The sequence below is a fragment of the Kryptolebias marmoratus genome, linkage group LG20 (genome assembly GCF_001649575.2).
Source record: "Kryptolebias marmoratus isolate JLee-2015 linkage group LG20, ASM164957v2, whole genome shotgun sequence".
NCBI classification, from domain to species: domain Eukaryota; kingdom Metazoa; phylum Chordata; class Actinopteri; order Cyprinodontiformes; family Rivulidae; genus Kryptolebias; species Kryptolebias marmoratus.
Window position 1 is genome coordinate 13,618,508 of NC_051449.1, and position 17,032 is coordinate 13,635,539.

The 17,032-nt window shown below is 39.9% G+C and overlaps 1 protein-coding gene across 1 annotated transcript; it reads right to left on the reverse strand.

Moving 5' to 3' along the window:
- Positions 1 to 876: 876 nt before the first annotated feature.
- Positions 877 to 16,686, reverse strand: stk11 (serine/threonine kinase 11). Its single transcript, XM_017422319.3, has 11 exons — positions 16,479 to 16,686; positions 14,482 to 15,433; positions 9,269 to 9,352; positions 9,039 to 9,128; positions 7,673 to 7,805; positions 7,260 to 7,396; positions 7,049 to 7,176; positions 5,016 to 5,073; positions 4,715 to 4,908; positions 2,948 to 3,183; positions 877 to 2,302 (listed from the first exon to the last, which is right to left on the reverse strand). Exons 2-10 carry the CDS (start codon positions 14,763 to 14,765, stop codon positions 2,975 to 2,977), a joined length of 1,317 nt encoding a protein of 438 aa, XP_017277808.1. The 5' UTR covers positions 14,766 to 15,433; positions 16,479 to 16,686; the 3' UTR covers positions 877 to 2,302; positions 2,948 to 2,974.
- Positions 16,687 to 17,032: the final 346 nt, after the last annotated feature.

Consider the following 17,032-nt stretch of genomic DNA (forward strand, 5'->3'; position numbering starts at 1 on the left):
CAATATTAGATAAGTAGCTGGTCATATTGTTATGGCTGATTGTGCACAAATGTTTATCATAAAGTGACTTAAGTACTTCAGATTTCATCCTAATGCCGCATTTATCTGCATAAAAATGATAAAACTGAACATCGTTCTAAAAACTACTGAGAAGAAAAATGAGGACTGACATTAAAGGAATATTCATTTTTGATTCTATAGAATTGGTTTTGAAATTAGATTTCCTCTCCGTTTTGGTGAAATGTTTTACCAGAAACACAATACAATGTTCCTCACCTTTCACAAAAAAGAGACTGGATTTTATTCAAGCGATTTTAACGGCATCTTTATGTTTCCTCACTTCTTCCTCCGTGACCTTAATAAGTGGCCCGAGTTCATGAACTCTTCCTGGTGTCTTCATGAGAGTAAAACTGAGGATATAAATCGATTCATGTGTTCACACACAGAGAAGCTGCTTCTTAACCAAACACCTAAACATCAGAAGATGTGATGCACAAACTGAGCAGCTTCTGACAACTTTAAAGATGATTTTTATAGTTTACATCTAGGTGAGTGCTATGAATATGCCTCAGTGCTCATTTTTTTCCTTATTGTCCCTTTAAAATAAATTTAAACCATTCTAATTAAACTATGTCTTTCTAAATTACTAGAAATTCTACATTTATGTTACACCCAGAGAGAAGCGGGGACTTCAGGAAGGTTGATCTGCTGCAACTCCAACTCTGGTATTATTTGGGGTTTTTGAAGTGTCAGATGGTTATCACCTGAGAAGCTGCGATGGGAAACCCAGCATGCCTCCTCGTGAAAGGAGTAAATCCTCCACCGCAGTGAGCTGCTGTGTGCATCTTTCAGACAGACTCCACGGCTTTGTTCTCATTCATGTTGCACCATCTGCTTTATTGTAAAACAAGTAGTGCAGAAAATCCGGACGGCCTACAGCCTCGACAGATAAACCAACTGCAGCAAGTACTGGAAGAAAAACAAAAAAGGGTACAACTAACTCCACCTTCATTTTTTTTTTTTTTTGTTTTTTTGTGACTCATGTAGGCTGATGCGCTGGATGAAACTGTCAAAAACAGGGCAATCTTTCCCAACGGAAACCTGCAGCATGTCCTCACATACTAATCATAGTGCGGAAATGTTCCTCAGCCTGTTAACACGAGGCGTCGCTCCATCCTCCCCGTGCTGCGCTCCCGTCTCCTCGTTGGACGCAGAGTCTCTGTGCTGACCTTGCTGACGTGGGAAGCGCCGCTCCCTCCCCCTCCCCTCCCAGCTGTGACTCACCTGCTCTCTGATCAATTCCCGGTGAGGAGCTCAGGATGGGCCTGACTGCGTAAGAGCGGGGCAGGGCTGCCGCGGATGTGATCGGCACAACAAAGCATTACTTTAAAAAAATGAAAAAAAGAAAAGGAGATTGGGCAATTGTCAGAACTGACTGCCTGCGCAGGAGTGGCGGCGGTACAGTCTACAAAATGGTGGCAAGCATCAGAAAGAGATGACGTAGTCGCATAACCTTGTGAAGTAAAAGAATAAAACTAAAATAACGGGCATTAAAAACTGAGCCGTACTAAAAGTATGCTCGACTAAAACTCAAAGAGAAAAGAAAATTCAAGAAAACGGCCCCTTTGGGACACATTCATTATAAATAATAATTTAAAAAAATATATTCATTGGAAAAATAAAACCTAAATAAAAATCAAAAATCCCCAACAGGCTACGGTGGATTTCAGAGCTTCGGTCTGACAGTCTCTTCCCAAACCAAACACCATTCTCTTTCTTTCAGCTTTCTACTGCATGCAGTTTTTAGGTTGCTGGTAAAACCACATCATAGGTTTAAACATAGAATTATTCATAAGTTTAGTTTTTTGTTTCCCACTTTAATCTTTTTTCTTTTTACACATCACAATGTGTATTAAAAACTGCAATTAGGGTTCAATAAAAACAAAAGGTGGTCAGAGAAACAGAAGGTGGGGTGGAGGGGGCAGAAAGAGGGTGGTGGTGTCTAAAATGTCCGGGTGCAACACTTGGTCCTCTGGCGAGGAGAACAGATCGCGGGGAGGAGGGAAATAAGCAGAGGGCTGAACTGGGTGAGACAATGTGGAAAAGGAGCCAAAATATTGGAGGAAAAAATCAACACCATCTTCACAGCAAGTGCCTCAGTCTCAGAGGGGGAAAAAAGAACATTTCATATTGTCCTCCTTCTGGATCTCTTGCAGCTCATCAAAGACTGCAGGGGAGGGAGGTGCAGGGGGGGCATGAATGTCAGCAGGCTCCTGATACAGAAGGACGAGGACAGATAAACCTGTAAAAGACAGACAGAATATAACAAACGTCTGTACGGAAAATATTAGTATTTTTATTTCTTTTTGCTTTACAAAGACGAGTTCTAATTTGCGGTGTTAAAACGGAAAGAGTCAACCCACAGGGTGAGAAAGAGACAACCATCCCACAACCTACTTTATCTCATCCAGGATGAGTCATCGCCTGAACAAATTAATACACTGCATCTATCTGCACTGCACCCATGCCAAACAAGCTCGCACCGTGAGTGGATGTGTGCGAGACAGAAAGAGCGGCTGTGGGTGGTGACTGGAGAAAGAAAGAAAAAAAAAGACGACAACCAGTTCAAATTTTCTATAAGCTTGCTGTAAATCTCTGTCCCACTTGATTACGATAAAGGACAACCCACTGAGCCGAGATCTGACAGGCCGTACAGAGGTAGTTTTTGTGACAGTGTGGAAATACTCCAGCGTTTTCCTGGGAAGTGCTGGTGAGTCAGAGCACTGCGAGCTGAATATCAACACAGATTCTGTTCATTTCCACCTCGTTCTCCTCCACCATGTCTTTATCTTTAGTACACTCTCCCCATTTATAGCCACGTTTTAGCGAATCGTTTCTAATATTTTCTGTTATTCCTGAACGTCATTTGAAGCGTCTTCACACTCACCAGGTGGGTTGTTGTTGCTGAGGGCTGTCATTGCTGTTTGCAGGTGGAGAGCTTGCGGATTTTGCTGGCTGTGGAGACTCCTTTACGTGAGGGGTTGGACGAGGAGGAGGACCTGCGTTCAGCTTTGGTTTTGCTGTTTAGAGACCCTCCTTCTGTCCCATTCACACAAACTGGCTTGGCTACAGCTAGACTGGGATCCGCACACCCATGATCGTGATCTTCTTCAGCCACTTGCCCTAAAGACACGAAACAGATTCAAAATCAAACAATAATGGTTGCTTTCGAGCAAAGAGTGAGGAAACTCTGAACAAAAAGATGAGCTACAATACACAGAAATCATCACAGAGGTGCTGCTTATATCAGGTCAAATAAACACATTCGTTGGGGCTCTGAGACAATTATGTTGTGTCTGTGAACCAAAGACGAATTCTCAGGTGAGTATTAGAAGGAGAGAGATGTAATCACTGCTAAGACAAAAACAGCAGGTCAGGCAGCTCTTTGATTCGCCATTCAAGCTCGTCTTTCATTCATATGAAGCCTCCCATGAGGGACAATGATTTGTGCGTGCGCGTGTGGGAGTGAACCATTCATAGTCCCAAACCAAAACCCTTTCAACTGGACTATTTTTAGTTCGCTTCATTCACATTCTGCAGCTCCGTTTGGTTTTTATGTGGGGCACCATTTCTCGACACCCAACGCTGACTGCTGCATTTATTATTACAGGCTGTTGCTTAGCAACGGATAAAAAGGTTCGAACTCAAGAGGGAAATATGATAAAAAAACAGCGTTGGGGGATAAGTGTAATCAAATATTAAAAGATCCAGTTGGTCTCAATTTAGCCAAACATCTGTCATCAGAGGGAGAGTTTCCACACACAGATAATAACTAGAAAATCTTTTCAGGATTTTCTGAAACTGAATTGACAAAGTGAAGCTCGTTTCAAATGTCTGAATGATGCTCATCTGCTAGTTTTGTTTAGTGGTGAAACTTTTCACAGCACAGGCTTTAGGAAATCATAGCTCAGGTTTGAACAGATTCCCTATTTGTAAAATAAAGTCAAAATGTCTGCAGTGAAATGTAATGTTTAATTTAGAAGAAAAATCTTGTGTTACATTTTTAGATGAAGGACAGCATTTTTAAATAATTAGGTAACAAGTCAATAAAAACATTTTTACAGCCCAGACAGACCGGAGTTCTCTAAACTCCTGTGTCAAACTAGAGCTGCCGACAGAGCCAATACAACATTTTAAATAGTAATAAAACTCATAATTTTAATTGTTTGGTTTTAATTAAGGAACTAAGAAAGGACTGAGGTCAAAGTTGGTAAAGTTCCTCAGACTTCCCAAGTAAGAAATCCATCTTAAAGGAAGCACTTGAGTTTTACTGTCTCACAGGGAGCCTCCGGGTCAAACAAAATGTCTGATCTGCTTTAATCACCTGAGCCACAGTGGTTAAAACACGTCTTCAGCTTTTTGACTGTTTTGTAACAACACATTTTCAGATGTAGTCAGGGAACTCAATTTGGGAACAATCCTTCCAATTTTCCTCACCACTTTTAGTTCATAAACCAGGTTGTGTGTACAGTGAAAACTAAGAGCTTCAATCTGCCAATAATTGTGCTGAGGGTTAATATATATTATTCTTTTAATAAAGTTTGAAATCTATTCAAGTCTTACGATCAAACAAAACTGGTACCTTTTCTGGGGATCATTGGCTGTAAACAGTTCTGAACATGACAGAAAACCACACCAAGTCCGATGGACACACCTGGCACCGTGAAGTCCTGAGTGTATATGATCTCGTCCTCCCCATCGTAGAGCTCGTCGTCGTCGTCTTCTGTGTAGCCGTGTAAATCTTCCAGGTAGGGAACCACCGTCATACTCCGCCACGGGTCCCTGCTCTCTGCGCTGGCAGGGATGGGTACGGGGGGCTCAGACGGAGGGTGTTTCTTTCGCACCCAGCTAGCAACGTTTAGAAACAAGAGAGATCAGTGAGACGTGGGAACGACGGCGCAGCTTTCCACTTTTCAAACTATCTCGAAAATCCGCTGCGACGGATGTTCACTCACTTGTGTTGCCTTATGTTTTGTATGGAAAACCTCTTTGAAGGGTCGTACTCAAGCATTCCTGAAACACACACATATCCATTTTTATTTACTCATCTATTTCCATTAAAATTTAATCAAACAGCAGCGGGAAATCTCATTGAGGTGAGGACGGCTACTGGCAGACAAACCCTCGTCTGCCAGTAAAATGGCAAATCAATCATAATAGAGTATCAGAAGATCTTGTGTAGTTTGAGGAGTCTGTAGAGTAACGTGGGCTGGATTTGCACAGGAAGCAGAAAGTCGGTGTGAAAAGGCAGCAGTGATGCGGTGCCGGTCCTAGTAATGTAATTGCCGTCCACTAAGCAGAAAGGAGAGAGCAAAGAGCTGATAGTAGTGCTGCGCCAGCTGAAGGACACCTTTTGTGGTGCCAGGCTTATTTTAGACCATGCAATTATGGCCTGACCGTTTCTCAGGTGCTGCGTCATCAAAGACGGACGTCACACACTCAAAATGCGGGACAGAAGCCCAGCGTTGTTTTAAAGCAGCAATTTGTATCCCTTTCCGTTTACCGTCAGCCACTCAAATCACTATGACAAAGACCGTTCAAAAAGGGGGAAAAATGCACAACTGAATAAAAGGCTGGAGTTCCTCTTTGGCGTTCAGCCTTCATTAAGGGTTTCACGTTAGTATTTGCAAACCTAATCTTCCCAACATTCTTCTTGGGATTAAATCAGGCGGATGGATTTCATTTTAAACAGCAAATCTTTTATTTTGCAGCAAGAAAAAGAAAAGATTCTTGATTCTTCTCAGTTTTTAGCAGGAAAACTGCAGCGTTCATGTTGGTAAGAAAACTGCTTCAGCATGAGGTGTTTAGTATTCTGTTGCTGGCTTTAGATCAATGAAATGACGTCAGCAGCTGAAGGGATTTCTACAGTTTGGAGGAATTCAAAAAAAGTTAAAAAACAAAAACAACTGGACTTCTATTCTGTAGCTGAAGACGTTTCGCTTCTCATCCGAGGAGCTTTCTCAATTCAGAAATAGAGAGTGTGGAGTTGAGCTTTTAAAGCTGAGATGTGATGTAAGCTGGATTGCTTGCAAATTGTTCTCACTCTCCTAACAAAGGAGGCTCGTTTTTTGAATTTACCATGGCCTGGATGACAGAATCTACACCAGCAGTTTGGAGGAAGCATGCTGAGAAATGGCAGTGACTTTTAGTGTCAGAGCGCCACCTGCTGGATGCACCCAGAGCAGCACCACTTTTAGAAACGGTGATTTATTACATTTACTTGATGCCTGGGCAATTTCATCTTCAGGTTGTGCCCTTTAATATTTCATTTTCAGTAATACAACAGAACCTGTGCCCTGTAATCTAGAGAACACGTTGATGGAAACCCTTTTTAATACCATCTTGAAATTAGAGCATGACATTACCTGGTTATGCATTAAACATTTCTTCTTGTAGAGATAAAAAGTTACATGATTAATTCAGTATTTACGTTACGATTCGGGAAACTTAACTCCACAACTTAAAGAGGAAAATAAATTTTCTAAAAAGATATATTATTCAGTCACTATTTCTAGATATGATCTAATTTTCAGGAAAAGAAAAAACTGCCCAGTCATAGAACGAAGCAGAGAAAAATAAAAAAATACTGATTGTTTTAGAGTTTATGTATTAAACCATGAATTAAAGGTTCACATATCTCTGTGGGAAGGTGCTGCCTCAGTGAATATGAATGTATATGTGCGTCAAAGGAGTGAACACAGAGAGCTGGGAAGAAACAGCATATTTAAATTGTTATAATTTCACAAAATAAAATCATAGTGTTTTCATCTTTACAGTATGAACTTAATAAGCACAAGACAATAAAAAGAAAGAAGGGAAATACCACCAGATGGAGCCATCTCTGCAGAGAACAGTGCCAAAACACACTTCTCAAGAATTGGTAGACAAATAAGATTTACTCTGGTTTGAGTCTTTATGCTGCTTTTAGTGAACATTCTTTCAGTCTGCCTTCAGGAGAAGAGGAGATTGTGCAGAGAGCAACACTAACCTTGCAGCAGGTCCGACAGGAGAGGTCCGCATTCTTCGGGAATAGTGTAGTCACCTTTTCCAATGTTCTCAAATAGCTTATAGATGTTGTCTCCCTCAAACGGATAAAGACTCGTTGTAATGTTGTATCTGAATGCAAAGAAGCAGAAGGTCAGGAACTTCAAGTCAGATCGGAGGTAAGGACTTGCGCCAAGGCGGCGAGCGATACTCACAGTGTTACCCCAGCAGACCAAATGTCCACTTTAAACCCTGAAAAGGTGTCCAGACCGTTGGCGATCTCTGGAGGCTGGAAGGCCGGCGAGCCCTGACTGGTGCGACATGTGTCATCCTCTGCAAACGGATGAAGGGCCTGCAAACATTGACAAGAGAACAACCCTTTTAACAGCTTTAAATAGTATTTTTGTTTCTGCAAATAATCATAAAATATTCTAATGATAATTTAGAATCAAAGCATATGTAAAACCATCATTAACGCTAAATCTGAAAGCCACTATTCAAAACAATTGTAAATACAAATAGAAGAAAATAAAGCGTACAGAATATTAAAAGTAAGATGAGGTTATAACTGTATTTTAGCAGTAATAATAGAGGTTTGATATGGTCATGATACCAGTCCTGAGTTTACCTCTGCTACTCCAAGGTCGGAGATTTTGAGCGATCCATCTGTGGTCAGCAGCAGATTTCCTGGTTTAATATCTTTGTGAACAATTCCCTGGCTGTGCAAATATTCAAGGCCATCTAAAAGTTGGCAAAAGTACCTGCAAAAAAGCAATAGGAGGAAAAAAATCTAAATATTTTATGGACACAGTTAAAAGAAAAGCAGATGCACAATGCCACGCCAAAACTAAAAATCACAACACAAATATATATTTTAGGAAACATCTGGACCCAACTATATTTCAGCATAATCTTGAGTAAAACTGATTTTTTTGCCGTATCATATCCTAAAAATATAAACCAAATCTCATGTAAACAGTTTTGTTGTTAAAAGCAACAGAATGAAATTTATTTTGCTTTCATGTAAATAAAATTGCAAAAGAGCCAAAATAACAATTAAATAACATCTACATAGTTTTGTTCAGAGTTGTGTGAATAAAATTTGACATTTTATGGACTTTAAATTTAAACATTTCAATGAAATTTACTGATTGTCATTTTGTTTTAATGTGAAAACAACAACAAAAAATATAGAAAAACTTTGTTTTTTTTGTTTTTGTTCAGTTGTGTAAGAAAGAAAAGGATTTAAACAAAAGAGCTGTAAAAGTGTTCAAACCCATTATTCTCTCAGTGAGGTTTTTAAATTAGTTACTTTTATAAACTTTGAGAGGGTCATTATTTGCTGACAACATTATCTCCTGAAGATAAACAAAATATTTATATGTTTTGGGAATGATATTTTGTTTAAATTGCCCCTAATTTCCAGTTAATCCCTATAAATTCCCATAGAAAGTTAAAATTTGGAATTTTTCCCAAGATTTTCCTGCTTAACTTCTTATGGAAAGTTTCTGGAAATTTACCAAATATTTTCTGCCCCGTTGCTACCCTACCTCAGACCAAAACATGTTTTCTCCCTCATGAAGATAAAGATTAACCATCCAGATTCGAAATAAAGCGTTCTTAACCCAGTTCTTTGGCGGTTCCACCGACCTCCTCTGTTGTTCAGTTGTGAAACATTTCTGCAGCAACTTTATGGAGGGGTTAATCTTAATTATTTGCTGAAGTAAATGCACATTTGTATTATTATTTTTCTTACCTAGCAGTGAATGAAGAATTAGCTAGTAGTGGTGGCAGCTTCCAGATATTGACACAATCTCTAGTCAGTTTTTTTTTTTTAACACTATAGGCTCCGCACACTTAGATCTAAACTTAGGCCTGAAGAAGCAGCAGAAGCAGAGAGGGTCAGGCTAAATATAGCTGAGAGGCTCAGAGAAAGACAGACTAGAGGGGGAGGAGGGAGTGAAAAAAATAAAAATAATTCTACTGAGACTTACCCGTGAGCTTGAAATACTGGAAACCTTTTCTCTGGAACGCTATCCAACATCTCTTGCATCCCACAAACACAATACTCCATCACCATATACGTATGCTGGGAGTCAAGGAGAATTTGATTTATACTAAGAATGAAGCTGTTAAACTAAAATACAAAAGAATAACACTATAACAACAGTCACATTTAAGCTACATCTCATTATTAAACCTATATTTTGAAGATTGAGGATATATTTTCTGCTTCTCTTCATTGTAGAGCACATCGACTAACTGAATCACATTCTTGTGTTGGAGTCTTCTTAGCAGCTGAATCTCCCTATAGTAGGAAACAGGGAATAAAAGACAAAGATCAAGCACGACGTCGAGAAGTACTACATTATTAACAGTGGCTCACTTCTGTGTGAATGTAGGCTAAGGTCCAGGTCCCATACATCAGCACACTGACATAATAAAGTCACTGCATTGTGCAGGTGTACTACGTTTTATCACTGTTGGAAATCATTAGTTTGGCAGGAAAGAAATGCTGGCAGTAGTTGTTTTAAGTAACTATAACAAAATCAAATATAAGGAAACTATTTTGATATTTCGTCTCACTTTTAACTTGAAACTTAACTTCTGTGGATGAGTGCAGCCGGTTAATTACACAAGTTTCACCATAAAAAAACAAATAACCTGAAATGTCACTTTGCTATAAAAGAGAATGGTGTTTAATTTACTAGCAGGACAAAACCCACATTTAGAGCAGGAAGAGAAAATGCTAAAAGCAACAGTAAAGTATATGAACCATAAACCCAACAAAGATTACTGTAAACATCCACACAAAGAGATTTGAGTCAGTACAGGGGGTAGTTTCTTTTGTTTTACTTTGTACTGAGACATAATCCCATTTTTATTACCACATAATACTGTTTGCCTTACAGCTGCTTTAACGTTGCCACACAAGATCACTGGTACTAACGTTGAATGAATAGCAACGCAATTTTTTGTTTATAAGACCTGCTTGTTTTCAGCTATTTGTGCAAAAGTTTCAATCATACAATAAATATCAGACAGCTACATTAAAAGGCTGAACAACAGAAGCTATATCTCATTTATCAATGCAAAAATAGGTTCATAAAGGTTGTTTAAGACATTAGATTATTCATGCATCATGTATTTATATATTTTCCAAACCTACTTTATTTGAAACTGAACAGCTCATCACAAGACCAACATAAATGTTATGGGAGGAAGCTTGTACCCCAAAAAAACCAAGCCTGATTTGAAGCAGAGACCTTATTTGAACCAGTTTCCCTCTAAATGGCATAACAAGCAAAACTCCCTCAGCCATATCTGACAGCCCCTTTTATACATACACAGCTTCCAATTAACCCGACAGCAACTGAATTTCCCCCCAGGTGATCATCTGCAACATTTTGAGAAGGGTTTGGGCAGGTTCGAACCAGCGACGTATGCACAATTCATTCATTATAACAAAGTTGCCATAAACCTCCTATTAATGCTGGTGCCAACAGTCAGTCACGTCAACATAAACGCACACAGTAAAGGGGAATTAATGTTCAGCCGTTTAGATGAATGTGACAAATCAGACATTCACACAAATATAAATGTGTTGTTCAGATGTTCCACCGTCATAGTTTTATCATATACCTTGTTTTTCCTGCAGACAAGGAGCTGCCCTCTTGCTTTAGTCTTTATAAATATTTTTAAATGCTCTTTATTTAGTTTTACACGTTTTAGAGGTATGTCAGCTTGAAGTAACTTTTACTACTAAACAACATGCAAACACTGCAACTCTAGGATCTTCTAACAAACTGTGGTGAAGTGAGAGATGTTTTTTTTCTTAAGATGACAACTATTACAGAAGCAGAGTTAAACTGTTAAATAAGTTTAAACATGTTGAAATGTTTTATTTATTAATCCTACTAATTATGATTTAAATGACCACTGCACATTTGGTATGCTGATGCTAGTTGTTAGGGAAATATGACATGTTGTGAAAAAAACTGCCTTTTTGAGGACACATACAGTAATGTACCGACTTAAACTCTGCAAATAAATATGTGCATGTGTACACAATCACACTTTTCAACACAAAGATGACTGATGTATGATGGTACATATCCTTGAAACGTGCTTTTGCCAACCTCATAATTCTGTTTTCAACTCTACATTATCATAGCATTTAGTAGAAAAGAAATGAATACCAGGACTAATTTAGCAATCTATGTAAAAATATTTTAAATGCAAAAGCACATTTTAAAATTATCACTTTTTAAAATCGATTTTTCTTTCTGTTTTCCAGACCACAAAGGTTTTACTGCATCAAGTAATTATAGCTCAGGGCAATAGGGGGTGTATCGGAGCCTAAAATAAAACTTTAGGCCCCAAACATGGCTGAAACAGCTGTCCTCACATAAGAAAACAACGAGGGCTTTTCAGGGCCTAATTATCACTGTGCAGTTGATGAGCTGTGTCAGCTCTTTTCCTTTAACACAACCTCACCGCTGACAGATAGATATATTGGGCCTAATGTTTCTCTTGCGTTCACACAAACCCATAATTTACTGCAGCATCACTGCACTGATAAGAGTGTTGCTGCTTCTACATGCATATAAGAAAGAAATGTAATCAAAATGTGGTTGTGTGTATTTTTTTGTCTTATTTCAAAACTTTAAAAACAGCTCCACTGTCCAACAAAACAAGAACAGATGACTCATCGCACTGCGTGTGTCACTGCATCCAGGCCGCAGCTCATCTCCGGAGCACAAACTCATAAAACAGAGGCCGAGCTGACAGCGAGGGCTCAGACTGCTGCAGTCCATCTGCAGTCTGAGTTCAAACTTGCGCTGAAGGACCTTGTGCACTTACAGCCTGCAGAGCTGGGAGGACTGCAACACTCAGCGATACAGAAGCCGCTGTAATGCAGCAGCACCATAAACAACGGACCAAAACCCGAATCTACGCTGCGCTGGGGCGAGTGTGTGTTCATGTACGTTCCTGTCATTCCAGGCAGGCTTTCCTGGGGCGTTACCACAGCAACACAAGTGGCATTGCACAGTCAATACCAGCTTGGGCATGCCCACTCCAACAGCAACACCGTAAAAGCAGGAAGTGTTTTGGTTGACAGGAATGCTAAGCAGCCTCTGAATGGAGAAGCTGGGGCCGCTGTGCTCACAAGGCCTTTTCACAAAACATTTCTGCAATGTAGCTCTTTCTAAAGCTGCTTCTGGTCATTCATAAACACACCAATCGCCAGGTTTCTTGGCGAAGTGTATATGTATAATAGCTCCGGCGTTGGGGAACTATATGACGCGTAGAATACAAGTCTGCGGTGTTGATCTGGAGCGCTACGCTTAAAATTCATGTTGGACATCTCTCCGATAGCATTCTAAATCCCACGGCCGGCTGGTCGCACAGACCGTGTGTCATCACAACATCACACCCTCGAGCTGCGATGCTTACCCTTACACAGACTGACCAATTCGGCTCTCTGACTACCTCCTTTAGCTGCGGTGGAGCAACTTCAGCCCCCCTGCCCCCTCAGTTGTTACACAAATCATACAGAGACGGGAGACAAAAAACACTTCTCATGCCTGGCTTGGAAGTATTTTGTGAAAGATCCACCTTTACAGGCTTGCTGCAAAACTGTTCAAGGTCTGTCAGGTAACAACCACAAGAAGAATTTTTGAAATAGCCTGGATTTTATTGAGTTTTCTTTATTTGGTGAAATGACCCTGAGATATCCAAGAGGAAATCATGATAAAAGTTACCTAAATTTTATAAATGCTTAAAGTCTTATGTAACCTTTCATAAAGCTAAAAATGTCCTTCAAGGGTGACTGAGAGTAAATTGTGTGCATACAAGCACACAAAGTTTCCAACTACACACCTAACTAAATAGCTAACTAATAACATAAACAGCTTTAAAGACAGGAGTACAGAGCACAGTGCTGTATTCCTGTAATCCTGTTGTACTTCGACCAAAGCACAAGTATAAATGTTAAAAAAGCTGTTTATTTATAAATTATCAATTATAAAAAGTATATATTTATATGTTCTAATATTACATACAGCATAAACCTAAAAGAGGCAAAAAGGAATACCTACTTTAAGAAGAATCTTTTTCTAAAACATGTATTTTCCTAGTCTAAACCCTGTCCCGGCTTAGTGTGAATGCAGACAGATTCAGGTTGCAGTGCAGCTCTCTTTTCTGTCCTGCTTATGTGGACAGGGGCCTGTGGACGTGTGGATCTGTATATTTGCTTCTCAAGCCATCGTTTTCAGTCCTCCTTTTAAAAAGGAAACAAACAGCCATTGCACAGTTTGAGACCTGCAGCACTTTATTATAAATGGTGGATTGAGCTGCAAGTATTCTCAGAAGAGCTCTGAATACAACACACCACTAATGCAGCACAGATACTAATGGAGCACTACGGCTGCTGCCAGGTCATTTTAGCTGCTAAAAAGAAGGGGGTTACTTAAACCCGTCTATATTAAAATAGCAAATTTCAGTCTGTATGAGTCAGGAAATCCCATAACACACAATACCAAAACAACCTTGAAGACAATTCTTTGTGGTGAATAAAAACAGCCTTTCATTATCCCTCTGCTGCTGTTTCGAATGTGGCCTACAAACGCATCTTGCAGTGATCCTTTCCCTCTGAGTGAACTCATTCTGACAGTTTTCTAAAGCTACGGCTATAATTAACGCAGGCCCACAGCGAAAGGCGGGATAGTATTTAATAACACTAGGGTGATTAAAACTTATTTTGCTCATCAGGAAGCGAGGGACAAAAAAGGTCTGACAGATATGCATGACAGCCACATTACATAAAATGAAAAAGCAGGAAAAGAACGTAGCAAACAGGAAACTAATATATTCTGAGTTATCAGCCAGGTGGCTATGAATTAACTGATGCTAAAAAATGTAATCGTGGAGCAAAGATGGATTGTTTTTCTTATCAGATCCTGAGTGACACAGTTTAGCTATTATTTAGCTATTTTCCTTCTCATTTTAATCAATTTTGTTAACAAAGTAATTTTATTTCATGTATAAACACTCAGAAATTATGTCTAGTGGCTTCATTGCTCAAACCTTTCCTGCTCAATTCAGTACAGCCACGCCATACAGAACTTAAAGCACATTACGAGTAAATTTATGTCATCATTAGGGATAGTTAGAGGTGAGAAGAATACTTTTTGGTTTCAGGTGTTTGCTTTGTTGCCATAATGGAAAAAACCCTGGAACAAATTTTAAAATGTGGAAAAAAAGATTCAAGTAAACATTACTGAAAGTATTTTATTCTATTGAAACTAAGTGTGGAGTAGTCTGTGAATTTTCAGTGCTGACTCAAATTAGACTCAACTGTTTCAATCTCAAAAGTAAGAAATACCAACCTAAACTTCAGACTGTAAACAATTCAAACAAAGATACAAAACTTACTTTTTCACATTGGCCTCTCCGTTGGGAATCCTTCTAAGCTTCTTCTTCTTCAGTATCTTGACGGCCCTGCGACAAAGTGTTTCAGAGTCCAGCATTTCTTTCACTTTGCCATAAGATCCTTCCCCTAGCAGATCCCCCATCAGGTACTTTCCTATCAGCTTTGCCCTCTTCCTCCGTGGTTGGTAGATCACCTCCGTAGAGTCAATGCGGTGAATAAAAGTATCCATCTCCATAAGTTCGTTTTCATTTAGGTAATCAAGATGATGCAGCTCCCCGGCACTCATGACTGGTAGTTCCTACAACCACTGCTTAAGCCTCGTGTGCAAGAAAAAGGTTTAAAAAAAACTGGCTATGACCGGTGAGTGGGGTGTAAACCACTGTTACCCTTTCAGCACTGATCTGAGTGTTTCCAGAAAATACTGAGAATAGGAGAGGAAGAAACGAAGCCTGAGGGTTGACGAAAGAGGTGGGTGATCGACGTGAAACCTGTAAACATTAGGGCTCTTTTTGAACAAGCGGAACTAAAAGAGGTGCAGAACCTGTTGGCTCGAGTGTTGATTTAGTGCTTTTTACTGTGCATTATGAGCTAAGTCAAACAGAAACTTTAAAAAATTATGATTCTACAATGCTATTCTCCTTTGTGTCAGTCTTGTTTTGCCTGTTTATAATTTTAATACCATACAACTTTAGGTAAATGAAACCAGTCTTGCTTTAAGGCCTTGCAGCACTGCATTTCGGTCAAAGGTCCTGGCTGGGTGGCATACTTTCCATAGGACACATAAGTGTGTAAAGCTGGACTGGATCCAAGCGTAGTACAACAACCGAAACATGCAGCAGGATCAATCCAATATCTGGTGTCAGTCGGGCTCCAGGAGGTCGACCGAAGCACCCAAAGTGTTGAACCGTCCTCAGGTGTCCTCCATGTCACCGCACCGTTTTTACAGCTTGGAGCCTGAGGAATGGGAACATCGTTAAAAGATTTCACTGTCGGTTCTCTCTCATATCTGAATCAAACTATTACCATTGTAGCTAAAATAATAAAAATAAAAACCTTTCCACACACAAACACTTCACCATTTAACCTCCGAGTTTTCTCCTTGCTGTGTGATCGGACACAAAGAGATGACCCTCTACATTTGTACACACAACAAATGAGAACAAAAAGCAACTTGGGTCAACAAATGGGTCAGATGGTAAGGTTAAGTTAAGCTTTACAATGGCAAACGGTTAGGTCTGAAAATATATGGAAATTTATGGTTTTATATCTTAGGAGGCGATCCCAACATATTTAAGTTGTTACATAATAAATAAGGGCTGGGAGCTTTAAATTTGGTGGTATTCACATCTTGGGAAAGGGTTTAGGAGTTACAGCTCCAAGAAATCCGCTTTAACAAGAGCTCAAAGTTGGACAACAAACTCGAAATCTTTACAAAGCTAGGTTTTCACTTTCCCCTCATTAAGCATAAAAAACTAACTTAATACGCTTTAGTAAACACCTGGACAAATGCCGTGTAAACCAGAAGGCTAGCCGCTAAGTTTCTGTCGGAAGATTGATTGATTGAATGAATTAGCTTTCAAATACGAGCTGCTCCTCGAAACGCACATTTTGAACAATTAGGAAAAGTTTCAACTCTGAAGACTCAGCGGTGTGTTTGCTTTCAGCGAAAGCTGGCGGTGAGCAGTGCTGAGGGGGGGGGGGGCGGACAAGCGCAACGTCGTCACACAACTGTAGCTAACATCTTAGCTAACTTCATTTCATGATGTGCAGGTGAAGCAGCATGCTTCACGGCATGCGAAGTGACGCCCATTGTTCTCAGACTACGCTGCGTTACGCTCACCTGACAGCAAAATCAGCCTCAGCTTTCACATCCAACGCGCCCCGAAACACGCCAGATTAATCCCGCTAATGCAAGCTAACCGATGGTTAGCAAGACGCTCAGGCAGATTCCAATGTAAATTGCTACTAGCAAGTTAGCAAGCTAAGTCGCTCCTCTCACCTTTATCCGAATTAATGCCTTCCCGTTGGGTTTATTTGGACTTCGTGTGACCGTCCTCAAAGAAACAAACGTTTCTGTCGAGTCTAACACAATGCCAGCAATTTTTCCCTCACTCTTCGTGCTACTCCTGCCTCTCAGGTTGTCGCCATCTTGTTTACCTCCTCCCCCCCGAACAGCCGCACACGTTACTGCGTCAAATCAAAGCAACGGGGTATGGCAAGCCGTTTTGACATTTATTTCGAATCGGGCAGTTTTACTAGAAGTGAGTCATGCCAGTGAGCGTTTTTGGGTTTTAGTAGCTCACAAGTTAAACTTTTAGGTCGCACAGGTTAACTAGCGTGCACACTTCGCGGTAGCTAATTGTACAAGTAGGCTAAGTTTGCTTTGACTAGTTGGCTGCTACAAACATAAAAAAGAGCCATTAATGGACAAAAATGTGTAGTAAGAGTGTTTATTTCAATTAATACGCCGATATATTTACTTAAGTGACTAAATGTCCAACAGTGCAGAGAAAGCACAGACTATTAAAGTAAAATATGTCCAAATATACTTGA

Coding starts and splice junctions, on each gene's coding strand:
- stk11 (XM_017422319.3), bottom strand. CDS start 14,765: ATGAGTGCCGGGGAGCTGCATCATCTTGATTACCTAAATGAAAACGAA. Junction 9,129..9,268: donor AATGAAGAGAAGCAGAAAAT/ATATCCTCAATC, acceptor CTCCCAGCATAC/GTATATGGTGATGGAGTATT. Junction 7,397..7,672: donor CCGACCTTGGAGTAGCAGAG/GTAAACTCAGGA, acceptor CAATGTTTGCAG/GCCCTTCATCCGTTTGCAGA.